General features: G+C 43.0%; 2 protein-coding genes across 5 annotated transcripts in view; one reads left to right on the plus strand and one right to left on the minus strand.

Annotated features, from left to right (window-relative positions):
- Positions 1–214: 214 nt before the first annotated feature.
- LOC128327762 (growth-regulated alpha protein-like) lies at positions 215–6,319 on the plus strand. Its single transcript, XM_053256990.1, has 3 exons — positions 215–356; positions 3,085–3,223; positions 6,232–6,319. Exons 1-3 carry the CDS (start codon positions 227–229, stop codon positions 6,317–6,319), a joined length of 357 nt encoding a protein of 118 aa, XP_053112965.1. The 5' UTR covers positions 215–226.
- Positions 6,320–10,825: 4,506 nt separating this feature from the next.
- Positions 10,826–17,431, minus strand: part of CNOT6L (CCR4-NOT transcription complex subunit 6 like) — a 61,399-nt gene continuing 54,793 nt past the window's right edge. For all 4 annotated transcript variants that reach the window (XM_053255200.1, XM_053255197.1, XM_053255198.1 and 1 more), the window contains exons 11-12: positions 15,871–16,073; positions 10,826–14,859 (exon numbers count right to left, since the gene is read on the minus strand). In XM_053255200.1, the coding sequence (XP_053111175.1) occupies positions 14,647–14,859; positions 15,871–16,073 (416 nt within the window). In that variant the 3' untranslated portion in view covers positions 10,826–14,646. The remainder of the gene's footprint in view (positions 14,860–15,870; positions 16,074–17,431) is intronic.

A 17,431-nucleotide genomic window follows, 5' to 3' on the forward strand; every position in this document is an offset into this window, starting at 1 on the left:
TATACGTGCTACGCCACTGTTTCTACATTGGTGAGCCCCTTCAGGGTTTTCCCTACGATGCCTCCTGGTAGCCACAGGTACCCTCCCCGCCTGCACTTTCTGTGTTCCTGTTTTATTTAGCTTTAAGGAAGAACAACTGCATGGGGAAGTTCTAAAAAAAACCCACATTCTGATACAAAAGCTTTCTTCTGTATATGCTGCAGTATCTGCCAGTTCCCTTTTTCGGATGGTTATAAGAAGAAGAGGTTTTTTTCCAAATCACACACAGCAGGAATCTCAAGCCGCAGGCAGGATGAAGGGGCTCTTTGTGGTGCTGACCTTAGCTCTGATTGCCTGTGACATCACTCCTCTCTGTGGTGAGTAACCTTGATCCCAATTCATCTCTCTGCAGTCAGGCCATTCATCTAAGCCAGGGGTTCACTACAGAATTATTTGTATTTAGAATATATTTATATATGGCTCAAGTCGGGAGTAGATAGGGGTGTACCCCAGTGGGGCAAGGAGGAGGGGATGAACAGCATGCCCCAAGTGGGCAAGGAAGGGTGGTGGCAGTGGGGAGTTGAAGGAGTTGCAGGGAGACATGATAGAGGTCTATAAAATCATGCATGGAGTGGAGAAAATGGACCGAGAGAAATTCTTCTCCCTCTCACACAACACTAGAACCAGGGGTGATCCCATGAAATTGATTGCCGCGAAATCTAGGACCAACAAACGGAAGTATTTTATCACATAATGAATAATCAACTTGTGGAATTCTCTGCCACAAGATGTGGTGACAGCCAACAACCTGGATGGCTTTAAGAGGGGTTTGGATAGCTTCATGGAGGTCTATCAACAGCTACTAGTCGGAGGGCTATAGGCCACCTGCAGCCTCCAAGGCAGGATGCCTCTGAGTACCAGTTGCAGGGGAGTCACAGCAGGAGAGAGGGCATGCCCTCAACTCCTGCCTGTGGACTCCCAGAGGCATCTGGTGGGCTACTGTGTGAAACAGGATGCTGGACTAGATGGGCCTTGGGTCTGATCCAGCAGGGCTATTCTTATGTTCTTAAGGATGCCTGCTTGCCTTTCAGATTTCCTACAGGTTTGTAGCAGAAAATATTATAGTCTATTATAATATAAAGGTCTAAGCGTGGGCTTTCGTTACAGTCCATGGCTTCTAGAGTGGTTTGCACTCCCCCAATATTTCAAAGCGAAAATGGCTCACAAAGCGGCCATTACAATGTGGGACTCTTTGTCAAGAGAGCACCATACAGTTTACTCCCTGCTAACTTTCCAAAAAGAGGCCCCCAAATTGGAGGGTTTTTAAAAAGATCTTGGAACATTCATTGCTTCTTTCTTGCCTCATATGTTTCTTGCTGTTTCTTTTCCGATTGTGTTTTTGGTTTGTTTGTTTGGGTAGCATTGTTTTATGGGTGTCTTGTGAAAGGTGTGTGTGTGTGTGTGTGTGTGTGTCCAGACCCCCTTTTGAAATCCATATTTTAAAAGCAGCATATCAATGCTTTTAAATAATTTTAAATCACCACTCATATCTTGAACTTTAATAGTGTTGGGATTTTCTTGGATTTTAAGCATCGGCTCTTGTGAAATTCTTCTGTTGGTTTCTTGCTTCTTTTATTTTATTATTTGAATGATGCAAAACATGTCCATCATGAATACTCACTCAATGACTTTTTCTCATATATCCAGGGAATGGGGTGGGACCAGATTGCACCTGCACCTCCAGTCCCTGCTATTGATCTCCCCACATATAGCTGGGTACAAGTTGTACACACATAGGCTGCTCCCTAGTCCTATTCAGATATTATATTGAACTCTTGTACAGCAAGTGTACAGTGATTCACACATTATTTGAAACACAGGCACAGTAGTACATTTTCTATCCGTACCATGCATTTGAGAGACCTGTACCCAGATTCACCTTCAAAATGAACACCGTTACAGTCAGTCACACAATATGCATACAGACATCTGTACACACACTCAACATGTCTGCTTCTGTGTAATCGGAAACCCCAAAAGCACTGCAGATTTTCAAGTCCTATTCAGAAATTAGCCCAGTCCAGACATTATGTCGTGTGAGTGTACAGCTGTCTGTACATTATCTTGTTTTTGTGTGAATGGCTGTACCTGTGTTCATTTAAAAAGATAGCCTGGGTAGAGGTTCCTCAAATGTATGGCATAGATAGCAAGTATGCTACTGTACCTGTGTACAACATGCCATGTGAACAACCGTACCTGTGTACAGATCTATACCTGTGTACACTGTATACATGCTGTACAAGTGTTCAACATGTCTGAATTGTATGTCTGCACATTTCTGTGTGAATCACTGTGCCTGTCTTTATTTTTAAAATGAACCTGGGTACAGGTCCTTTGAATGTATGGTACTGATAGGAAGTGTACTGTTGTACCCATGTTCAACATACTGTGTGAATAACTGTACTTGTGTGCTGTTCTGTACCTGTGAGCTCTGTACACTCATTGTACAAGTGTTGAACATAACATGTGAACAGAGTTTTATGTGCACATACAGAGCCTACTTGCATACAATTGCATGCATATAGGCTATGTCCAGAGACCTTTGGCTGGACATGTGAAGGGTTTGTGTGTGGACAGCTGGTGTATTCCTGACTCCCCCTTCCTATTTGTCCCGGGTATATCCCATTGTTGTGGAGAAAGCATTGGTGTTTGGGCCATTTTTAGGATTTTAAGTCCTGTTTGCACAGAATATACAAAACCCTGCATAAAATTCAAGGAATTTAGTTCCCGAATGTTGCTGATAAAAGCAACATTCCTGGCAAAGTCCTCTAGGCCTTATATAACACACCATCCATGGTAATTTGTTATAATGTTGGGCTAGGACTGGGGGAGATGTGAATTTAAATCTCCATTCAGCCATGAAGTTCACTGAGTGTCTTAGGATCGGTATCTCAGTCTTAGCTGCCACAAAGGTTTGTTGCAATGATCAAGCGGAGCCCACTGGCCACCGTAACCTCACTGAATGAAGAATGGAAGAAACACGTAACAAATGAAATTGTAATGAATATACCGACTGAATATATTTTCCACTGTGTTCTCATGCAGGTTTTCCTTTGGAAAGCTTCCTGATCAATTTGGGAAGGTGCCAATGTTTGAGGGAGGCCTCCATGGCCGTTCCTATTAAGGACATTAAATCTATTCGACTGATCCCTCAGGGAGTCCATTGCCGAAGGACAGAACTTATGTAAGGAGGACTGTTGCACAATTAAAGAATCTGTAGTCTAATAATCATATAGCTCTTCTCAATATATCAGCTGGTGAAATTTGCAAAACTCTGCACCATTGTTCTTAAACACCTTTGTTTTTAGATGGTCACATGTGTCGTAGCAAGCGGTCGCAGATTCTTGTACTGAGTGGAGCGTTGGCCTAGAAGACCTTCCGCTCTAAAACGGGTGTGGCTACTGTATAATTGAGCGGATGGGTTCAAAGAACCCGGGGGGGGCAGCTCCTGAGGGCCCTCCAGCTCCACCCCTCTCTATTTGCTTCATTATCTCCATCACTCCAAGGGGTGGCCGGAGAAAGGGGCTAATATGGGTCCCATGGTACAAAGCGTTCTAACAGCAGAATGGAGTGTGTCATTCCGGCCAATATTTTTAATGCAAATTCTCAAACTTGGGTCCACATATGTTCTTGGAGTACAACTCCCATCATCCCCAACCACAACAGCCATACTCTTAAATGTTACCGTTATGAAATAGGCTACTGGCTTACATCCAGGCTGAGTTGCTCATGAGTACTCATAAGGACACAAGAAAAGCCCCACTGGATAAGGCTGAAGTTCCATCTAGTGCACCATCTTGCTTCACGCAGTGGCCAACCAGGTGCATCTAGGAAGACCAAAAGTGGGGGAAAGAGGGCATGTCCTATTAATTTTAATGGGAAATTTGCTAATTTTCTGAAACCTGTCAGGCTGACGGGAGAGGTACACTCAGTTTCAGCACATAGCCTGCCAGCCAGTCAGGAGCAGAGGAGGAAGGCCTTCATCATCATCCTCCCCTCCCTTCCCTTCTGTAGCAAACACATTGCTGAGGACACATTTGCTGATGACATGTTGACTTCACGCCAGCGATCCTTCAGATGGGCAACAAGCAAACTGTGGGGAGGCAGAATTGCTCTGGGTACCTGCTGGGAGCCCTTTAAATACCCCTGGGGTAAGGGTAACCCCTGTTGGAAAGCCCTGCTCTAAAATGCTGCTTGCCTGCTAGCAGTTCTTCTAAGAATTTGCATTTAAAGTATTGGCCGACATGACACACTCCATTCTGCTGCTTGAACGCTTTGTGCCAAGGCTGCTGTGAGTGCACAGGCAGCCCCATTGATGTTAAGAATGAGCAGTTGTGCAAGCAAGCAGCCCTGCCGCCATTATTCCCATTCATGGCAGCTGAGAGCACTCAGGCTGCTGCTCGTTCTTAACAGCGTCGGGGCTGCCTATCCGTCCACAGTAGCCCCAGCATGGGGCATTCCGGTACCGGAGGGCTGTGCAACAAAACGGCTACCTTAAAAATAAAAATAAAACACTGCCCACTTAATTGGGGACATTTCTTTAACCAACCCCTGCAGCCTACATTTTAGTGAGGTCATATAATGTTAATGTATGTGTCATAAAATATAAATGCACTTATTCACATGAATGTACTTGTAGATGATTCTGTTTAATAGGCATAGATTTAAAGTACTCATATATATTATAATTTTTTACCTAATTTTATAATATGAAGATTTCTACATTTTTAAATATTTGACAGATAATTGCTTATGAGATAAATTTAGTTATTGTTTAGGAAGGTTTGATTGATTGATTAAGTGCCCGAGTTGGTACCAGCTCTTAGCGACCACATAGATAGATTCTCTCTAGGATGATCTGTCTTCAGCTTGGCCTTTAAGGTCTCTCAGGGGTGCATTCATTGCTGTCGTGATCAAGTCTATCCACCTTGCTGCTGGTTGTCCTCTTCTTCTCTTTCCTTCAACTATTCCCAGCATTATGGACTTCTCAAGGGAGCTGGGTTTTCACATCATGTTTGTGTCCAAAGTATGATAGTTTGAGCCTGGTCATTTGTGCCTCAAGTGAAAATTCTGGATTGATTTGTTCTATGATCCATTTGTTTGTTTTCCTGGCTGCCCATGGTATCCTCAAAAGTCTTCTCCAGCACCAAAGTTCAAAAGCGTCAATGCTTTTCCTATCTTGCTTCTTCAAAGTCCAGCTTTCGCATCCATAGAGCGTCACGGGAAAAACCATTGTCCGAACGATTCTAATCTTTGTAGGTAAAGACACGTCACGGCATCTAAATATCTCTTCCAAGGCCTTCATTGCTACCTTAACAAGTGCTAGTTTGTGGCGTATTTCTTGACTGCTGGATTCTTAAATGTTGATAGTCGATCCTAGAAGGCAGAAGCTACCCACCACTTCAAAGTCTCATCAATTCTGGTTGATAATGAAGAGTCTGGTTGCTGTACCCTTTAGTATTAGTTTAGTTTTCTTGACATTTAGTCATAATCCCATTTTTTCACTGGGCTCCTTGATTTTAATTACTAGAGCTTGCAGATCATCTGCATTCTCAGCTATCAGAGTGGTGTCATCAGCGCTGTGCAGGTTATTGATGTTTCTTCCTCCAGCTTTAAAATCACGCTCATCTTCTTCCAGTCCAGCTTCTCTCAGTATATGTTCAGCATATAAATTGAATAAAGAAGGAGAAAGTATACAGCCTTGTCTTACTCCTCTGCCAATCTGGAACCAGTCTGTTTCACCATGTTCCATCTGGACTGTAGCTTCCTGTCCTGTGTCTAGGTTTCTCATAGGTTTCTTAGGAAGGCTAGTAATATATTTTATAGATGGTTAAAATTTATAAAGCTGTTAATCTAATAAATATAAGTTCTTTGGTTATTAGGTGAGTTTGTGTACCCCATCCCTCCTGTACACTACTGCTTGGGGCGACTCACAATATTTATAAAATAGTTACAATGTAAAATCAGACAGATAAAATTAACCGACTTAAGCTAAACACATATGTACATGTTTACTATGATGGATGTGCATTATAATTGTTAATTATAATAAAGCATTTTTTTATATACAGACACACACACCAGTATGCCCATATCCATTCCTGTGCCTTGGTTTGAGTTTTTTAATAAATAAATAAATAAACCATGGAAGGATTTGCAACCAAAGACTAACTATCTCACTGTTTCATTCAGATTAACCCTGAGAAGTAACCACAGGGTCTGTGTCTCCCCAAATGCTGGATGGACTAAGGAATTACTTCGGAGATTAACAAAGAGGTAAAATAGCACACATTTGGAGAAACAAGAAAGTTCTCTGCAATCTTGCCAAAGAGGCACCTTTTAACGTGGTTATTCTCTTTATTTAGCAGGGGGAGAGTAACTGGCCCCATCCACCCCCAGCACAGTACCTCCAGTGACTGTTGCTGGTATATATCTCATGTTACTTTTTAGATTGTGAGCCCTTTAGGGACAGGGATCCATCTTATTTATTTGTTATCTCTCTGTGTAAACTGCCCTGAGCCATTTTTGGAAAGGTGGTATAGAAATCAAATCAATCAATCAAATAAATAAAATCTTGAACAAGCACATATTAACTTGTGATCTAACAAGTTAACAAGCTAACTGTAATCACATGTAAATATTAATGGCCCTAGATCAGGGATTCTCAGCATTGGGACCCCTGATGTTATTGGACTTCAACTCCCATAATGCCCAACTAAAAGCCACTGGGGCTGATCAAGGTAGGCAGAGGCCATAGCTCAGTGGTAGAGCACCTGGTTTGCATATACAACACCTCAGGTTCAAGGCCCTGCATTTCCCATTTGTTTTGGTAAAGGCTCAGATAGCAGGTGATGTGAGAGATGCCTGCCTGAGGCCTTGGAGAGCTGCTGGCAGCTGAGACGACAATACCAGGAGAGTTGATCCAATGGTCTGCTTCCATCTAGGGCAGCTTCATCTGCATCACAGACACATCACACTACTGTATAAGCCAGGGGTTTCCTATCACCTCTTGCAGACTGTTGACTTTATATTGCTTAACAATATTTTTCTGATTGCAGAAAATAGCGACAAAGAATCCTGAATGGACTCTTCTCACGAAGGGGCGCCCAGGAACAGTGCGGTGGAAATTCAGCTCAGCCATCATCAGCTTTATCTTTATTTGTATATCTAATTTACAGCTACTTAAAACTGCAATCCAAGATTCTGTGCCCTTTGATCATGGAAGGCCTAACCGACTTGACTTTTTGGAATAAAACACAAGGGGTGTAGAACTGCATTGAAGAAAGCTTAAGATTTCTAGCCAGTCAAGCCATTAAATAATGCTACTAGAACAGCTGCTGTGCATTTCTCAGCTGTCTATGGATATCACTCCAACACCAGTGTCGTTTGAATAGTTTCGTGTCCATGCATTTCAAAGCAAGGAAATCTCTATTTCCATGTTTAAAATAAACAAGGCAAGAGCCAGATGGTTAGTCATGACTAAGCTCCACTGAATAAGAGACAGGTTAGTAAGAACTAACTTAAGCCCCATTAATTCCAATGGAGCTTAGTCATGATGAACAGTCTGGCCTCAATTTCCTAGGACTCATGGCTGCAGATTAGCATACTCCCTGTACATTTGAGAACAAAGTCCTGATCCTGTCCCAGCTGTTAAATTTTGCACAGCTCTCTGTATCTTCCCACAATTCCAAATCCTTGTAGGTATGCAGTGATGTCTTGGAAAAATTACTTTGCATGTTGAAATAAATTCATCTTCAACCTCACCAAACACTGAATGGTGTCTCTCTTATGTTTCTTTTTTAGACTGTGAGCCCTTTGTGGGACCGATCGCCATTTAATTAATTAATAAATATGTAAACTGCATTGGGAAGTTTTGTTAAAAAGCAGTATATAAACATTTGTCGTATTTGTTAAGCTGTCACTCAGCCAATGGACACCCCTTCTACTTCAAGGGCCCAGGGATATTTATCCCACCTTCTTCAATTGTAGCTATGGGAGCTCACTCCAAAATATTTTCTTTTCCTCTTTTGCTCCCCCATGAGAAGACAAAACTGTTTTCCCTCTTATCTGCTGTTTGTGAAAGCTTTACCACAATTATTGGCAAATAGCCATGTTTTATATCTCTTTCAGGAAAACCTTGATTTCAGTTGTTGCCTGCACGTAATGGACATAGTGAACATAAAGCAACAGGAAATATATATTTTTAGAAAGTTTAATCAGTGAGAAAGATGTCTTGTGCACAAAGACGTATCTCAAATACAGCACTAAGACTTGGGGCAGGAATTTGCCCTACCGCCCCATGGACCCCTGCAATTAAATTTTGGCTGCTTTTTATATTTATCTTTAGCTGGCCCTGGTGATCTAGCTCAATAATTATGCTTCCTCATGGCTGACGTTTATTTACAAGGTTCGTATTTCAACTTATCCCCCTTGGACTAGTGAAAGCAAAATACTTTCAGAAACAGAGGCTTCTAGATATAAATCAAAATTCTGTTGCTTCGTAGGGTCTGCCTGCCACTATATTTTGGTCTGCAGCCTAAAGTTGATTTACAAGCTTTCATTTCCCCCCTTACATTAGTTCCCCCCCCGCCCTATGGCTAGGCTAAATGCTTTGCCATCAGCAGTCATGAAAGGTCAGTTTGTAGGTCCTCTCTGGCATTTAAGAATTTGTCCATGTGGATGGGGTGCCATAGAAATACTGGCCCATATTCTTTTGTACTAGAACTTCTACAAGGATATTAGAGCTTGTTATTTGTTTACATGCTGTGCATTCTTATTTGTATACTAACTGCAGATTTTAATACAACTACTGAAAATACACCAAGTTCCAAGCTGCAGCTTTAAGAACAAGGGAAGATCTATTAAGAGTGGCTGGGCTGTGCGAAGGACAATTTTCTTCCTTCTTTTACTGTGTTAATAAAATGTGTGAAATTGTATGAGATTAGGTCAAGATTATGCCTTTGTTAGTTTAGTCCAGGTCTGATGTTTTAAATCAAGTGGCTTTTTGTTGTGTTCTGTTTTTTATGGTCTGTAGCCTGGAATAAATGATTTGAAGTGATTGTATACCTAGGCCACTATTCAAAAGTTCTCCTAGGAAGAAGACACAGCCAGAGTGCTCTTAGGCTCACTGTACATATTACATGGCAGAGTATCCAAGTTTTCCCAGTGCCCGAGTTTTAAGTGAGTGGCAGCCAATCCTAGCTCACAAATGCATTTACTCGCACAATTATCTACTTTCCAAATGTGTCTGATTCAAACACTGCCCTTTTAGATACACATTAGCTATACATCTCTCTTCAGTAAGGAACACAGGAAGCTGCCCTATACTGAGTCAGACCATTGGTCCATCTAGCTCAGTATTGTCTACATAGACCGGCAGCGGCTTCTCCAAGGCTGCAGGCAGGAATCTCTCTCTGCCCTATCTTGGAGGTGCTGCCAGGGAGGGAACTTGGAACCTCCTGCTCTTCTCAGAGCAGCTCCATCCCGAGGGGAATACCTTACAGTGGCTCACACTTCTAATCTCCCTTTCATATGCAACCAGGGCAGACCCTGCTTAGCTAAGGGGACAAGTCATGCTTGCTCTCACAAGACCAGCTCTCCTCTTCTCCTCCATAGGAGCTGCACTCATATCTGTTGCATCAGGAACTGGCTGGGCCGTGCTAGATCAGACCATTTTATCAAGCATCTTGCCTCTAACTGGCCAATCAGATACGTCTAGGAAGCCCACTAGGAGGGCATAAAGGCAAGAGTCATTCCCTGCCGTGGGGTCCTTGCACTGCTCAGGCCAGGGATTCTCAAATGGCCTTTGGTCAATGTGGTTGGGGGCTGATGGGAGCTCAGTCCAACACCACCCAGTTTTTGGACTACAAAATTGGGGTGTTGGATTTGTTACTTGCACTAGAAAGCCTGATGCAGACATACTTTAATTCTACACAAACCTCTTTTGAAAATGGATAGTACGCACCATGATTTAGATAACACACTTCTTTGTTTGCTAGCAAAGGGAAATGTTTGCCAGTTCCGAGGTTAGCTTATGGACCGACACTGAAGGCACCTCCATGTGAACACCAACGTGTGCAGGGATCACTGTGCCTGGAGATGCTGTTTGTAAAGAATGGCACCATCGGATGAGGGCTAACCATTGTGATTTGTATGACTGCTGCAGCCTTTTCTCAGGATTTCACACCCAGAATTGCAGCAGTTGTATGGGGGCCACTGGAAGAGTGATTCAGCCCTGCATCTCAGCTGATTGAGCAGCTTTTCTGATCATCTGTAGTTACAGATAATGCAATACTTGCTATTCAAAGAGGGGGAAAGTGCACCCCATCAAAGAGGAGCATCAGTGACTAAGTCAAGTGCATAGAGCAGCCGCAACAGGAAGAGCCCCAATCCAAGCAGTTTTTCTACTTGCACAGATATAGAGTCCAGCTTCTGTCTTAATTAGCTGGAACAGCAGCAACTCTGCTCCCACAAGAAGCTGCTCTTTGAAAGAAGAGTTTGCAAGTGGTAGCATTGGAAAAACAGTGAGCCTCAAAGCCCAGAGAGTATGTAAATCTCTACCTTGTGCTTCTCTGGACAAAAGCCCAGAGGAAAGAAAAAGAATTGTGCAACATCTAAAAAGGTATTCTTTAGAGAAAATGAACAAGTGAAACAAATGAACAAAACAAAAAAAGGAAGTACACATTACTGTACAAGTCAAATTCAAAGCAGAGGAAAGCCATCTCAACAACATCTGCACCAGAGGGCACCAAACCACAACTAAAAAACAAAACAAGAACTTAAGCTGTTTACAATGTTTCCCAATCTTTTTATTTCATTTTCCCCCTCCCAACAATGTTACAAAAGATTGCATGTTTTTTCTTTTTTAATTATTATTATTTAATAAACCGGCTCCTCTGCAGTTCATATACAATCACAGGCGAATTTTTTAAACTCCATTTTATACAAACATCTCAAAAAAATATTTGGGAGTGAAGTATGGTAGGAAATATTGCTCACATTGCTAGTTAACATGCACATGAAAAGGAGGAAAATTGTTAGTGCATACCTCCAGAGCAGGAAAGGGGGGAGGGGTTGGATGAAATGCCTCCAAAATGAAGATACAGTAGATGACCCAGAGCACAATTCACTAGGGAGTTTTTCTGTGCAAACCCCATAGAAATGGGCAGGGGCCGACAATCCCTGTTCATTTCTATGTGGCCTGCACAGAAGGAGAACTTGCTAGTGAAATTGTGCCCTTCACAAAATAAGAAAAAGAAGAAGAATGTCCACAAAATTAAGTTTTTTCATGCTATTCTACTTTCCAGTACTATATTATAATTGCTTTTGTCAATTTATATATACATGGCCACGTACGTAACACTTCTGAGGTATATAAAAAGAGATACCTGCATCAAGGAAGTTGGGGGGGGGAGAAGAGGGAATTTTTTTTTAGAAAACTTATCATGAGCAATTGACACTAAGGGCGGAACTACATGCTATCAGAAACAGAGTTGCTGTCAGAAATGGCAGCCCCGAGCCAAGCTCTCTTCATTTCCATCTAGCCCAGCTGTCCCAGGACCATAATGCTAAGCATCTTCCCCACCCCCCACGCTGCTTCTGCCAGAGGAAGCCAATGATGTGGAGTGGGGAGGATGATGATGATGATGAAACCTATCAAAATTACTGCAGGATGTAGGGTGATCTCCACTAAAGTTTATGGTGGGAGGAGAAGGGAGGGAAGATGCCTAGGGCTGCCATTTTCAACAGACCCCCATGTTACGTGTCTAGTGTAGTCCCATCTTGAATTGTCACACAATATGTAGCTTCCCGTTAATGAAGACAAAAGCCTCCCCAGCTGTAGGCACTTTTGAAAGGGAATTTTAGTCTTCACTGAAGCAACTATTTCAACTCCTCCCTCATCCCACCTCCAACCCCATAACAAAAAAGCCACAACAAAAAAGGAGATTCCCCCCCCCCCCGCCAAACAGTAGCCTGATTCAATTTCCTTTGATATTTTATACACAGCTAGCGTACATGGAAGGGGCGGGGGGGCAGCTTTAAAATGTATACATTTTAACACGACAGTTGTGCCTTAGGATTTAAAATTAAATTAACCATTTTACTCTTTTTTATTTTCCTTTTTTAAGTGTATGAATGAGACAAATATAGGCTCTTTAAAAATTTTCATTCACATAATGGAAAAAAATCTCATTTATTAAAAATATCACATTTTGAGACTAGAAACAGTAAAGTGCATGAAAAGTTTAAAATATAAGCTCAAGAAATCTCATATAGCAGCAAAGAAGCAGAATACAGGAAAACTTAAGAACACAGACACAACCTTTCCTTGTTATTGTGCCTTTGTTGCTGTTGTTTGAAACCTGATGCACGGCTCAATCCACTAAAGAGTGGTGGTGGTGGTTAAGCACCCTTTTACTGATTATTTCAGTGGACTGTGAATGAATCCCACCCAGGCTTCACCAAAGAGAACAGGGGTTGCTCATCAGCAGTCTTGGGTAGACGGCAGGCACAGCCTTCCAAGGAGATGGTATTAAGAGGTTTCTGCTCTCTTGGAGGTGCCAAGTTTTCCAAATAGCCACCTGGAGCACAGAAGAAAAAATATTGCCAACACATTTTTTTAAAAGAGCCGTCAACCATTAGGAATGAACCAGCATCTTTTGCAGGGTGGGGTGAGAATTAAACCTTGATAACAAACAACAAGCAAAAAGGATTGTTAAAAGCATGAGATGGCTATTTGGCGACTAGGGTCAGGAAAAACAAATTTACAGAATGATTATAGCCACCACTTTGTCATCTTGGAGAGATGAGGAAAATGCTCATCTTGGAGTGGCAAGGAAAATGCACAAGAGGCTGAAGCAAAATCATCTCCATGGCCCCCTCCCCCCATCGTGTGGCGCTGTTGGCTGAATAATTATGAAGGGTTGTTTCTGAGGCCAGAGGATGGGAGGGAGAAGAGAGGGAGATTGTAATTTAGAAGGGGTGGGCAGGGGGAGAAGAACTTATAGATAGAGTTAGAAGGTATTTGCACTTTGTGACATCAAAACCCAAGAATTCTTGCCCCTGCCCTGCACTATTTACAATTCAAAATCCTGCTCCAATTTAACTCAGTTTCTCTCCTCCTCAATCATCTGTCAATGTTCTTTGCTGGGCCTCTCAAAATGTGGTCAAATTCATAACACACACATACACTTTCAGGGTTCTACAAGAGACTGATACCAGTTACACTCTCCCAACAGAGAGGACCATGGCTGCAATCCAGCAATCGAATACCTCAAGTGTCATTAGAGCATTCCCACTGTCAACTATGGAGCAACTTGTCCTTTCTGCAATTAAACAACAGGGACCCAGTCATTAGGGAGGTGCACAAACCGGTTCGGAGGCCCTTTTACGGACCTCCAAAATGGTTTGAAAGTCCAGCAGTTTGACAGGTTCGGGGGTGGGGGGATAGCTTTAAGGACCAGGGAGGTGCTCTTAAACTGCACCCCTGGGCACATTTCCCCCACCAGCGCGGTGTCTAAAAATGGTCCTGCAGGGTGGCAGCATGCCTCCATGCGCACGCACTCCAGGCACTTCCAGTCCGATGTACACCAAGGTGGCAAGAAGGTACGCTGCTGCCCTGCGGGACCATTTTTAGAAACAGTGCTGGTGGGGAAAACTGCACCAGGGAGTGGTTTAAGAGCACCCTCCCTGGTCCTTAAAGCTATCCACCTCCCACCCACCTTTAAACCGGCAGTTGCCAGTTCCATGAACACCGCTGCCAGTAGTTCACTAGACCAGAGATCTGCAGGCACAAAAAGCTATCCTGCTACAATCAAGCTCCATCGCTTTGGAGGGGCTTGTGCAGGGTGCAACACACATACTCAAATAGGATATATTTCAGGAGCAGGAGCAGGTGGGGAGCCCTATAGGCACTGAGATGCTCCCATGTGAACCCTCCAATGGAAAAGTGTATTTTTTTTTTCTGTGACAGAAAGTTACACACAGGCCTTTCACCACTTTTGGCTTTCTAAATTAAATGTGATACTTTAGTCGGGAGGGGAGGAGAGGGGACAGCAGGGTGTACTATTAATAATTTACTAAAACAGCAAGTGCTTTTTCCAATTATAAACTTTCCCCAACATCAATTATATCTACTCTATTTCAGGACGCTTTAAAAACAGGCCGGGGGGGGGGGGGGAGGAGGCTGGAGGAGGGGAGGGGGAGGCATAGCTTTACAATCTGAAATGAAGCATATGCTATGGATGTATACGTGAACTCAAATCCTCCCATCTGATTTGTCCATTTAGAAAGGCAGCTTTCCCAATGAAACCAACAAAGCTTGCCAGTTTAAAATACAGGTACACCTCTCTCTCTCTCTTTTTCTTAAAAACAAAAACCTGGAAAGGAACAAACAACAACTTTGGTTCCAGCCCTAGTGCCAAATGGTACCAATATGCACCCAAAAAATGTGCAAAATCGTATCATCAAAACACATAATGAAAAGGAGCCTGAAGCAGCAGCTTTCAAAAGGTCGGCCATACTTCACTCCTACATACTTTGATTTACAACTGTACAGGTCCATAAACAGACAGGTCGGCCCCGGCCCTCAAAAGGGGCAGGGCTCCTCTACCTCCTGGTAGGCAAGTGGATGCCATTGACAGGAGGCAGGAACGGAGGGTGGAGCTCAAGCTGTGTCAACAGTGAGAAGTGGTCTGAGGGGACGTGAGGGTGGGGGCACCCAGTGATGTTGTTCTCAACCAGCCACTGAGGATCTAAAGGCCCCAGGACACCAAGCACGTTCATGTGAGTGTTGGAATAAAAAATGTAGTCAATCACACCCTAGAGAGAAAGAGAAAGAGAAAAAGGAAAAAATGGTTTAAAGGAGGAATGCTGTAAAGAAAATTAGCCCAATATTTATTTATTTAATACATTTCTATACTGCCCGAAACGCAAGTTCTCTGGGCAGTTTACAAAACAATAAAAACCGCCAATAAAACATTAAAACATTTCAACAATTAAAATTAAACAGTTAAAACTATTAAAACAATAGCCATCTAAATGGTCCACATTTTAGAAAGAAAAAACTGTGTTTACATCATAGTAGGCTTGCATTTATGATAAGCCACTGAAGGCTTAATCTCACTTCCCCCTCCATCACACACTGTTGCAGAAAGGGGTGGTTGGTGCAGCAAGCTCTTCTGTTCCACATACACAAGTTGCATTAGTGACTGACAGCTAGCAACAGGGGTGGCCGGCCGGCGGGGGGGCGGGGTGCAGGTCTACCCAGAAACATTTACTTCCTACTAGTTAAGGGTTAGGGTCCTGACCCTTGAAGGAGAGCAGCATAAGCCCTCTTCAGATGCTATTTTAAAAGAAACTGTAGGCATGTACAGTGACATACACAGGTCCAGAAGTCCCACCCCAGTGCTCTAACTCAGCTCTCTCACCGTGCTGTTCACGGTTCGTCTGAAAAGGCAAGCACCATAACCGTGATGACGGGCACTACTGCGATTGGGAAGCTGGGGTACGAAACCACAGCTTGGTACAAAATGCCTGTATCCATTATCCACTGGTGCAGGGCACATGTACTGTAGTGCTGGCAGTATTTTATTTGCATGGTAGAGAATAGCCCTCACAAAAGCTTTAATATTTAGCGAGGCAAGCCAGAACTGAAAATAAATCGGCCTTGACTGAAAGAAACTGGACTATACCTTTTCAAAAACGGCACCTGCACTGCCTCTGTGCCTCCACAATTATCAGAGCCAGTTACCGAGGCCACAGCCCTATTACTTAGCACAGGCCACCAGAAGGTGTGTGTTGATCAGGACTTCCCAACAGATTATTACTTACTTTGAAATCAAAGGTGTAATTAGTATAAGGCATCAAGTTGTTTTCATAGGAGCTCTTTAGCTGGAAGCCATGCGTGATCCTTCCTTCAGGAGCCCCGTTCTTCCCATTGCCACTGAAGTTCATGAGACACTCATTATACCGCAACTCCTTGAAGTCTTTATGGTTGTCAGCTACGATTCCATTGCTTAAGTATTCCACAACACCTGTTTTCAAGACAAGGACAGTGGATTGGTTTCTGTCCAATATCAGTGCTGAGCTTCACCACTCAGTTGTCTTTAGGTTAAGATGAACTCAAGCCTATAGATCTTTGTGTTCATCATCATGAGGAATTCTAAAGTGGTTTATACAGAAGAAACAGGGAAATGGCAGCACATGAACAAATACTATCAGTGGCAAATGAACGAACACTGGTTGCTGGTCATAAAGATGTCTGCAATGTAGCTTAAGGAGGAAAGGAAGTTACTCAGCAATTAGAAAAATGCTACTACGAGTGGTGTTTAAGCCCAGTTGGTTAGCTCTATTCAGAAGGGAAATGTTATTTATCTGCTTAATGTTATCTAGCACTCCTGGTTATAGGAATTCCCCCAGGCAGTCAAGTAACAAGGTACATGGATACAATGGTGTGCACATGTGCTCACACGGTTTTTGATGTCCACTCAGTTAATTTTAGATCCCATTCAGGTTGAATCAGGAAGGTCCCACTCTGAATGCACATGTGCACATACTGCCTTGATATTACCACCCAGAACAAAACACATCGCGCACACAGATGAAAAAAATTAGAACACTGGATACAACAGAGGGCATCTGCTTGCTCTCTCTTCTTCCACACACCTATTTCACCCAATTTTAAACACTTGAATTCAATAGCCACTTTAGGCAAGCCTGAGGTCTTGTACATACCCAGTGAAGCTGGACTCTCTAAAGAAGTCAAACTTTTGAGTAGACATTTTTTAATTCAGCCATAAGCAATCCATACACACTTACGAGAGTAAGCTTCACCCAATATAGTGAGCATTACCTCCAAATAAATATGCATGGGCTTGCATGTCTCAAGACAGGCCAAAGCATGTACAAAACCAGAAAGTTCAAAGCAGTTGTTCCCCTTAATTTGCTTTCTTGCGATATCGCTAGCTGGCTTGGTGCTCTTACACATTTTCAATTATAGCTTGTTCAGTATCCAGCTCTAAAAATAGAGGTAGCAACTTTTCAGTTTATAGAACACTAACCTTTCCCCTTCTTCCCCGGTGTGCAGAGAACCCTAGAGAGCAGTTTCTTCTTCTCCCCACTTTCCCTTCTCATCGCCCTAACTTACCACCTACAAAAGCCAGCGGCAGGGACTTCTGATTCCTATAGTAGACTTCTGAAGTCCAGTTTCTATTACTCCATTCCTGCCTTCCCAAAAGACAGGGAGAGTGGGGGAAGTAGTAGTGGTGGTCGGGCTGGTCACAGTGGCAGAGGGCAGATGAGGCAGCAGGGGGCATTTTGAAACCGCTCAACTCTCCACTCTAGGTGTCCACTAGGGATGCACACGAACAGGTTCGGTGCTCTCTTTCTGGCG

This window comes from Hemicordylus capensis, chromosome 5 (genome assembly GCF_027244095.1).
Source record: "Hemicordylus capensis ecotype Gifberg chromosome 5, rHemCap1.1.pri, whole genome shotgun sequence".
In the NCBI taxonomy this organism is placed as follows: domain Eukaryota; kingdom Metazoa; phylum Chordata; class Lepidosauria; order Squamata; family Cordylidae; genus Hemicordylus; species Hemicordylus capensis.